General features: G+C 42.6%; 1 protein-coding gene across 1 annotated transcript; it reads right to left on the reverse strand.

Annotated features, from left to right (window-relative positions):
• Window positions 1-250: 250 nt before the first annotated feature.
• On the reverse strand, window positions 251-3,863 carry LOC118078978 (probable G-protein coupled receptor 34). Its single transcript, XM_035102984.2, has 2 exons — window positions 3,700-3,863; window positions 251-1,307 (listed from the first exon to the last, which is right to left on the reverse strand). Exon 2 carries the CDS (start codon window positions 1,301-1,303, stop codon window positions 293-295), a length of 1,011 nt encoding a protein of 336 aa, XP_034958875.1. The 5' UTR covers window positions 1,304-1,307; window positions 3,700-3,863; the 3' UTR covers window positions 251-292.
• Window positions 3,864-10,866: the final 7,003 nt, after the last annotated feature.

The raw sequence follows: 10,866 nt of genomic DNA on the forward strand, positions 1-10,866 counted from the left end.
GTTGCTTGAATTTGGGATGGGGGGACGTTTTCAGCCTGAGGGTTGCATTCTCTCATGGAACTACAAACCAGAGATGGCTGGGGTTATAGGCAAAAGCAGAAGGAGCAATGGATGCGACTTCTACCTTTGAACAATGGGATGCATTCCAGCCACATAGAAGAGGTTCTGCACCCCTGTTTGGATTGTGCATATACACCCATTCCCTAGCCTAGCGTCTGGCTTCCTTGAAATGTGGTACATGTTTGCTGCATATCTTCCATACTGCCCAACAACCAGTTGCTCATCCTGTACCTCAGCTCTCCTGCATTCTGGCGTCTGTGATGGATTTTCTGTTGCCTGAGATGTCTGGGTTCTTCTGAAGAGCTCCTTTCAGTTTCCCACGGGTGGCTGCCAGCAGAGCCCTCTTGAAATTGCTGGACAGAAAAAAGAAAACAACAGGGTCGAAGCAGCAGTTGAGGGCTGAGATGCAAAGGACAACTTCATTGGCAAGGTGGAGGGCCTGAACACTCTCTGCAGCAGAGAAGACCCCTACCTGGGCAAATATGTAGGGCACTCTGACCACATGGTAGGGGGCAAAGCATATTGTGAAGACGAGCAGGACCACAGAGATCTTCAGAGTGGCTCTGCTGCTAACCCGCTTACTTTTCCTCAAGGATGCTGTGTGGAGCTTAAGAGAGATTTTGCTGTAAGAGTAAAGGAAAAACAGCAACAGGAAGAAGAAAAGAAACACTGCTGTCATGTTGAGCACTGCTGCCAGAGCCCCTCTCTTCTTGAAGTGGAAGCATTTGTGGCTGCAGGGGTCGTTGCTGTTGCCCTTGTTGAAAAAGTATGGCAGCATTGTGGCAATGCAAAGCAGCCACACCACTCTGGAGGCAGAAGTGCTGTGAGGTACTTTGTGGATCCGGAACTGCTGGAGGGGCCAGATGATCTTCAGGTAGCGGTCCAGGCATATCAGGCTGAGGAGCAGGATGCTGATGTACATGGTGATGTAGAAGACTGTTCCAACCACTTTGCACAGGATGGGAGGGCCACTCTCATTTTGATAAGCAGCCCGGAAGGGCAGGCAGAGGGCAAGCAAGAGGTCTGAGATGGCAAGGTTCTTCATGTACACCGTGATGGAGTTTGCCTTCTGCGTGCCAAACTGGAACACCCAGAGGGCCAGCATGTTGCTGAAGAAACCAATTGTGGAGATGATGGAGTACATCACAGGCAGAGTCCCTGCAAGAAAGCCATCTTGGATTCCACAAGATGATCCATTAGAGTAATTCCTTGGGAGATGGTAATTAGGGGAAAGGAAATTCATAGTTCTGCAAAAGAAAAGAGGGGTGGGAACCAAGGTGCAGATGATTAGCTGATTCCACAAACAACTTGGTCCATCTTTGCTCTAGCTGCAAACATCTCTGGTGAACTAATCAGGCATGTTGCTGATTCATATCTGACTATTATGTGATGAAAGGCATTGTGGTAGCTTGTTGAGCCATGATAGCTTGACTCAACAAAATGGATCTCATAGGTGGAAATTGCATATCTGATTGCTGTACCAGATGCCATTTTTTAAAAAGAAACCTGACAGCGCAGTCATGTTATTTTAAATCATTTTTAGTCCACCTGACTTTTAGCTAATCAATTAAATTTGACAAAACCTCAGTGTGTGTTTTGTTTAAGAATAAGAAGTTAAAGAAAATCTAAAATTTACAATTAAATGTTTTAAGTGCTATGTTTTAACACACCAGAACCAAAGTTGCACAGAATGTATTCATCTGTGCCTAAGTACCGTAGTGGCTCATCTGCACTTATTTTGTCCCATGATTTCTAGTCATGCGTCCAAGAGGGGTTTTCTTTGTCCCATTGCTTTCCCCAGGAAAACTCAGTTTTACTGCTGAGTCAGAACATCAATCCACAGAAAACCCAATGGACATTTGTTCCAATTCAACAGTAAACAGCAGGTCTTCCTGGGGAAAGTGGCAAACCACACACAAAAAGGAACCTCTTTGACCAACGGTACAGCATGCCCTGGGGACAGCGTGCAGAGGGTGAACGGAGCCTGTGTCAAGCCCTCACCCCTCCAACATGCCAATCACCTGGGCCAAGTGGGGCCACGCTGCACCCCTGTCCACCAGCAGCCCTTAGCAGGCACGAAGGGAACACTCACACTGCCCTGCCAGCCCTGCACCATTTTACGATGCTGCAGCGCTATGTGGAGGAGGACGCAGGGTGGCAAGGAGCAAGATGCACACACCCAATGCACCCGGGGTCCACTGCCCCTCTGGCTCTCCACGTGGCACCACTTTCTCAGACCCATGACTATTTAATCACATTATTTAATGATGAACAGTGCCGGATTTACGTATAAGCTAAACAAGCTATAGCTTAGAGCCCCACTCACTTGGGGGCCCCCAAAAAAATTAAAGAAAAAAAACTGGATGTACATTTCCAAAATGTAAGATAAAGAACAAATTTAAAAAATATTCAGATGGCAACAGTGTTTTATGTTGTGTAGTCTCCCATGATGTAAGTAATGGGCTCCACCTGCTAGCCTGCTCCCTAAAATATCACTTCTTCTTAATTGTATTTCACTTCAACAATTACTTTGATAAAATGCATATTTTGTTATGTGCAAATGGATTTAGATACCTGTTAGGTCCATAAATTACCATATACCATATATTCAACAACAAAAAACAGCAACAATTTGTTGTTGACAAAGGACAGCTGGACATATAAAGGGCCCCATTACCATCAGTAGCTTAGGACTTCATCAACCCTAAATCCGGCCCTGATGATGAATCTACTGTTTCAGAGTGTCTAATGTCTGTGGATAGAGATTTGCCAGCAGAAACATCCAAACTGACAAGCAAACCAAGAATTGGCTCTATATTTGTATATCTCTGCCAATATATGGGAGTGGGCAATAGCTCAGTGGTACAGCATCTGCTTTGCATGCAGAAGGCCCCTAGTTCAATGCCCTGCTTCTCCAGGTAAGGCTGGAAGGGACCCCTGCTTCAAACCATGAAGAGCCACTACTGGTTACTTTGGACAATACTGAGCTACAGGTAGATCAAAAAATTGTATGACTTCATATAAGGCACCTTCATGTGTTCATATGGTACTGTGGTTGCAGAAGCAAAACATGCGGCGACGAAGCACATTTTTATCTTATAAGGTTTTGCAATTTCCTTTAAATACCAGCATCTCTGGGTATCTTAACTATTAACGTTTGTAAGCAAAATCTACACAGACACACACCTCTATACCATCTCTCCCTTTTCATTTTACAGGGCCGACTCAAGCCGGTCGCGCACCGTGATGCGGATATCGCTCCGGCGCCCCTGCCCTGGTGGTCGGGCGTAGCGCCCTCCTGCCAGCCCGACGCCCTGGTGCCCCGCGCCAGTGAGGCTACCCCTAGAGCCGGGCCTGTCGTTTTATTTACAATCTGAGAAACAAAAATATTTGTTTTTTATTTACAAAAACAAAAATCCACAAAGACAAAACAAGAAACAAGAAAATAACACTATCCAGGACAGAAGCGAAAAAAATACCCAAGAGTTTCAGAAATCAGACATATTGAAATCATAAAGCTCCAAGTAATATGAAGCGATTTACATAACCTCCGCATAAAGAGGTTATCAAATACCATACCAGTTTATAGCTTAAGCTAACCATTCTAGGCTTAAAAACAAACCAACAACTTTTGCCTACCTTTGCAGCTCTGGCTTCTTTCACACGTCCCAGCCCTTTTAAAAAGTCCAACGAGCTCGTGACAGAATTTCATGTAGTTTCTCTGCCGCTTTCACCTCTAATGTCAAGATGGTGTACTGTCAGCAAAGAGATGGATGTGGTTTGGTATGTGGGAGGGTTTTTAAATATATATATATAAAGCATATCTACAAAAATCAGCCCACATCTAACAGTGTCTGAGCCTGCTGCAGAAAGAGCAGAAGTGAAAGATCGTGCTTGCCTGCCTGCTTGCTTTCAAAGGGAAACAGAAGCAATTTGATGGAGCATAGCTGTCAACCCTCCCTTTTTTGCTGGAAATTCCCTTATTCCAGCGCCGTTTCCCACTGCTATCCTGGATTGTTAGATATACCGTAGATTGTCCCCGGGACAGGTGAGGCTGCAGCTGATCCCTTATTTTCAAATCCCAAATTTGACAGCTATGAGAGGGGGTAGGGAGTGGACATGGGCTTAGGATGAGAGGTGATGGTGTTTTCCTTGTGCGCTTTGTATACAGCAAGTGTGTCTTGCGGTGAGATACATATGCATCTGAGCATGCAATCATCAGCATTCCTTCTGTTTTCAGTGTTAAAAGTTGTAAGTTTCATTGCTTACGTAGCCACAAACATATACAAGAGGCTTGGAGAAACCTCAATTTTTACAAAGAGCAAAAACAAAACAAAACAAAACAAAACCCCAACCTACCCATTGGGAGACCTCAAAAACAGCCCAGAATTCTTACTATCTGATGTGGGGTTTGGGGACGGGGGGAGTGGAGTCTATGGGGTAGATGTGCGTTGGTTGTAGTCCAGTCTTTCCTTGGTAAAAATTGTAACTGACCTATTTAAAGGGTAGCACATTTGACCTTTTGAAATCATACAATGAAAACAGAATGTAATTTTAATAAAGCAACCTCTTAGCAACCACCTTAACATGAGTTGTTCATTTTAGCTGTCTCTTCACTAATACACAGAGTACAAGAAACAAGGAAGAGGAACTTGAGCTCTTAATACAGGATGGCAAATATGACCTAATAGTCATTACTGAATCCTGGTAAGATGAGACTTAAGACTGGAATATAGAAACTGGCGGCTTTTTTTCCTCCAGCTGGAGCTCTCTGGAATTCAGCTCTGGCACCTCTCAGATGGGCGCTGTTATGTCGTGAGTGCGATTTCAGCTCTTCGTGAAATCAGCTCAGGGTAGTGAGTCAGCATACTAGCAAGGAACTGCTAGGAGTCAAGTATAACAAGAACAATCTTCTTTATTGCAGTAGGAATCTTGACTAACTGGAGGGAAAGGGTGAGCTCCTTTTATACTCTCAGGAGCAGGGGTTGGGGAAAGGATACATTTAGATTTTGGTGGGACCCGATCAGAGGATCCAAATTGTGCTAACAAGTTAACCAATAGCAACTGTCACCGCACCCATTTGAATCGCCCTGGAGCGGGAAAAGTAGTTACAGGACTAGCAGAAGAACTCATGTACACAAATTAAACCAATACATAACAGGCGCCATTGCCATTCTCAGAGAACAAGGGAGTTCATGGTGAGCTCCAGCCCAATTGCTTCACTGACAATTTCATTTCCCAGAAGGTGGAAGAAGCAACAAGGGATCCTCACCAACAGGGAGGAATTGGTTGACCAAGTGAAAGTATTGGGGAGCTTGGGAGGAAGTGATCCTGTCCTCTTGGGTTTCATTATAAGCAGGCAATTAAGAAGGCTGATTTCAAAAAGCTTAAGGAACTACTGAGTGAAATCCCATGTATTTTTGCACTTTTTTCTCCTTCTTTGTTCTTTCATTGCTTTATTTTCTATAATAAATTATTTTAATAAAATGGGGTGTGTGTGTGTGTGTGTATTATGACATTGGAAACTCTATTAAGAATGTTGAAAGAGGACAAAGAAATCAAGGGAATAAAAATGGGGAAATACTGCTATAAAGTCAGAGCCTTCACCGATGACTTAGTAATAATGACAGAAACGCCAGAAAAAGGTATACTAAAAGCTATGGAAGATATGAAAAAATTTGGGGAGGTGTCCGGATTTAAATTAAACAAAGACAAATCTAAAATACTAACTAAAAATATGACAGAAAAAGAAAAGGAAGAATTGGCAAAACTTACGAAAATCAAAATAGAAAGTAAAGTAAATTATCTAGGGATATGGATTACGAATAAGAATACAAATCTTTTTGAAGACAACTATGTAAAGAAATGGAGAGAAATTAAAAATAATTTCAAGAAATGGAAGCATATGAAACTCTCCATTTGGGGGAAAGTCTCCATGATAAAAATGATAGCCCTTCCAAAGATTTTATTCCTGTTCCAAAACATACCTATAATAATTGGAGTCAAATATTTAAAGGATTGACAGAAAGACATGGCAGATTTTATATGGCAGGGCAGGAAGGCAAGGATGAAAATGGAGACATTAACTAGCCCAAAAGAAAATGGAGGTTTTGCATTACTGGACCTGAAAAGGTATTTTGAAGCGGCTTGTTGGACTTGGTTGAGAGAGTGGTGTATCCTAAAAGCATCTAACATTTTGGAATTGGAAGGACATAACAAAATCTATGGTTGGCATGGTTATTTGATGTACGATAAGAGCAAAATTCATAAGGGGTTTAAAAATCATACGATCAGGAGAGCATTACTAGAGGTTTGGGAGAGAACAAGAGAAAGAATAATAAGGGGAACTCCCTGGTGGCTGTCACCGCTGGAAGCGAATGCGACACTAAATTGTCATAAAAAATAAAATTGGCCAACGTATAGAGAGATTACGGAAAATGTAAATGGAAATATTATATTGAAAAACTATGAGGAATTAAAAGATAAAGGCGTATCTTGGTTGGAATATTTTCAAATTAAGGCAACATTTGAGAAAGATAAAAAAACAAGGGGGTTCGAAAATAAAACATCATGATTTGGGGAAAAAAATTGAATAATAATGAAAAATTACTTTCGAAAATGTATAGGCTCCTAGAAGAATCAGAAACAAAACATGAAATGAAAAATAAAAATATGTGTAAGTGGGAACAGGATATAGGATATGAAATAGAATTAAGAGGATTGGAAGAAATTTTGGATGAATAGTATAAAGTTTACAGCCTGCTAATCCTTAAGAGAGAACTTCATGGAACTCCAGCACAGATGGTATTTGGGACCGGATAGGCTAGCGAAAATGAATAAAAACATGAACAACAAATGCTGGCGGTGCCAAGGTGCGGTTGGATCTTTGTTTCATATGTGGTGGGCATGCCCTGAGGTGCAAAAGTTCTGGGAGATGATTCATACAGAAATAAAAAAACTAATGAAAACATCTTTTTCTTAAAAAGCAGAATCCTATCTACTGGGCATCCTAAGTAGTGATATACCGCACGATAGAACCAATATATTTTTATATGCGACGACAGCCGCTAGAATGTTAATTGCTAAAAATTGGAAAGGAACCCTTGTACCAACAAAAGGAGAATGGATAAATAAATTATGCGAATACCTGGAACTGGCGGAACTTACAGACATAATACGACAAAAACCAAAAGACAGGATTAAAAAACAATGGGAATGCTGAAACAACTATTTAAAGAAAACAGATAAGGGGACTAAAACATGGCCATGCCTAGAATAACCTTGCAAGGATGAGAAGTGTATGAAGACCATGACTGTCAGATAGATTTAAAGGTTAGATTCATATTAAATTATTATTTGACAGGAGGACAAGATGTATTATGAATTGCTGTGCTGAAAGTGATGGAAGCTTTATGTTTTGAGATGAACTTTTTCTGTATGGACCTCAATCTATTTTTACTTGAATTTCTTTCTTCTCTTTCTTTTTTCTTTTCTTTTTCTTTACTTCTTCTCGCTTTTGCCTTCTTTACACCTTTTTCCTCTTTTTTCTTTTTCATCTTCTTTTTCTTTTACCTCCTTTCTTCTTTTTGATGCTTCGCAATTCTGATTTTTGATTTTCCGAAGTTAAGTAATAGAACTTGTAAAAAGTGTATAAGAATGTACGAATGCACCTGGACTGATTTGAAGATGCTTTGTATTGTTTTAATGAACTTTTGAAATATATTTTTTAAAAGAAAAGAAAAGAAAAGAAACCAGCGTGGCTGCATAAGTAGCTCACAGATGAGCTGAAATGTAAGAGATGGAAGCTGGGGTGACAACTTGAATAAAATATTGTTGGGCCAGGTAAGTCCCACCTTGCATAATCAATCACATGACACAATGCTCACACACCATTTGAATGGGAATGCCCATTAACTTTGCGGGGGCTCAGGCCCCTCAAATATTGGCTCGTATGGATGGAAGAAAGGAGAAATCATGAAAGAAAAGTATACACAAGCAGCCAACAGTTGCAGGGGAAAGGTTCAGAGAGCCAGTGTGGTGTAGTGGTTAAGAGCAGTAGACTCGTAATCTGGTGAACCGGGTTCGCGTCCTCACTCCTCCACATGCAGCTGCTGGGTGACCTTGGGCTAGTCACACTTCTTTGAAGTCTCTCAGCCCCACTCACCCCACAGAGTGTTCGTTGTGGGGGAGGAAGGGAAAGGAGAATGTTAGCCACTTTGAGATTCCTTCGGGTAGTGATAAAGCGGGATATCAAATCCAAACTCTTTTCTTCTTCTTCAGGTGAGCCAAAACACAGAATGAGCTATTCAATGTTATTCAATGACAGAGAGAAGGCATTGCATGTTTAGACCTTTAAACCTCCCCTTATAAATAAATTCAGACAAGACTCAAATTTTGATTTGGTTTTTGGCAGAATTTAGGCCATAACTTTATTGATTACAGAAAAGTGAGTGGTTGCATAGGCTCTGGTTCGACTAGCTCCCTGCACCATTGCAGGTAGCACTGACCCAGGGCACCAGCATAGGTCAGCCTAGGGTGAACACCTGGAATGGCGAAAACCCAAGGACATGCTATGTCCACCCCCCCAGATGTCCCCCTGGACTCAGGCACCCCTCTCAGGGTTGACCAAACCATTGAGTCCCTGGATTCCCTTAACGGAATACCCTTCACATAGGGATGGCGAGAGCGTTCTCCCATCCCTATCACCTGAACCAGAGCCTATCCGCAACCTTACAAGTTGTGATGATTTGCTATGCAGCAGGCAAAACCCAAGCAGCAGGCAAAACCAGCCAATCAGCCAAGTGGGGGGAATTCCTGCCATGCCCCTGTCCCAACAACAGACGACACACAACGGCATAGCAAGGTCAAGCACACAAGCCCTAAAAGTAGGGAGAGGTGGGCAGGTGTTCTGATGCACTGGCCAAAAGAGGAAACTCTGGGTCACGTGCATGGGCATATATAGGTCCCTTGATCGGTTTGGCTAGCGTCCCGTTGGCCTGATTAACCCAGCATCAAGGGACCTACCAATAGGGTGTTGTTGCTATCCAATCGTACCCAACCACAACAGAGGGTTTGGTTGCCAGGTCACACCGCAACACGTGCCCTCTTTTTAAGAGAGGACACAATGAATTGTCGAACCCCTACTTTGCCTCTGTCTTCACCCAAAAAGAATGAGCTACTAGCTTCATGGATCAGGGGAATGCTGTGGACATAGAATCATAGAATTGTAGAGTTGGAAGGGACCCTAAGGCTCATTTAGTCCAACCCCCTGCAATGTATTTTGTATATTTATTTCAGTAAGGCTTTTGACAAATGATATTATTGCAGAGAAGCTGGTAAAATGTGTGCTGGCTGAGGTTAATTCCCTGACTCCCACAGTGGTTTGAAGTAGAACTCTTGCTTATTGTTTAAGATATATTGGTGTGAGCGGTGCAGTGCTAGAATAATTGTCAGTTTCGGCACAGTTTGAGGTTTTTGTTTGTTTTTAAGCCATTCTTTAATGTATTAGAGGGAACTTAAATTGCTTGAATTGCATGATATTATATGTTATACGAACGTTTCAATTTGTATAAAAGTTAGAAGGGCAGGCCTACAGAAGGGCAGGGTGAGGATGGCTGTGTAACTTCCTGGGCCATTCTCCCAACCAGCAAGTGGGTGTGTTTTTGTATTGCTTCAGCTGTTGACTGCATATTGTTGGGCTGTAGAGAGGAATCTGACTTATCCCAAGTTAACCATTGGTTCATTTAGGCAGACTAGGGGTGACTCTCCAGGGTTGGAGTCAGGAAACCTCTTCCAGCCCTACCTGGAGATTTTGGGGATTCAACGTGATACTTCCTGCATGCAAGGTCGGAGCTCTGCTACTGAGTTACAGCCCTTCCCCCATTAAAGCACCCAGTATTTCCAGGCTCTCCTCCCATCCAAGTACTCAGCAAGGCTGATGCTTCTTATTTCCAAAATCAGGTAAGTTCAAGGTGGTGTAGGCATAGGCAAGGATGGGTGAGACTGAGAAATAAGCAACCAGAATGTTTTAATGGGCAATTTTATTTCTGATCATTAAACAACTGGGCAGAAGGATCCTTTCCCAATACAGCACAATTCATCCAGAGATTTCTCAGTAAAACATGATGCAGGTGTGGGGCCAAGGGTTGAAGACCCATTACTATTTCTGCAGTAGGTTCCCTGCAAGGTCCCTGTCTTCAGCATCATGAAGCCACCTAATGAGCAGGAAAGGGGAGCTTTTTCACCACTAATAAGATGCCCGACCCTTTGTGCTGATAGGAACCAATCAGAGTGAAAATAGTCAGTACACTGAGGATGGGCTCCCAGGGTCCTGTGGAGAAGGCAAGCAGCAAGAACGTCAAGGAGGTGTTGTCTCCATATGTGCCACAGCTAAGGATTTCCAGGAACTGAAAAGCAAAGGGGGTTTGGCCTCCCCTTTCCAGGGAAAAGTGTGCAAGTCCTATTACATACAACAGAAGTTCATGGAAAACACAACTTGAAGTCACTGTGGAAGACAATAGAATGCAGCAAATCATCTGCCCATTTACATGCACAGAAAATAGTAGATCAATCTGAAAGGCAACTCATGGAATTCTGCATTGATCACCACAATGCATCGCTTCTTCTTCTTCTTCTTCTTCTTCTTCTTCTTCTTCTTCTTCTTCTTCTTCTTCTTCTTCTTCTTCTTCTTCTTCTTCTCCTCCTCCTCCTCCTCCTCCTCCTCCTCCTCCTCCTCCTCCTCCTCCCCCTTCTCCTCCACCCCACAATTATATGATTACTATATAATCTTTGGAGGTTACCTATACA

Source organism: Zootoca vivipara, chromosome Z, assembly GCF_963506605.1.
Source record: "Zootoca vivipara chromosome Z, rZooViv1.1, whole genome shotgun sequence".
Taxonomy (NCBI): Eukaryota; Metazoa; Chordata; class Lepidosauria; order Squamata; family Lacertidae; genus Zootoca; species Zootoca vivipara.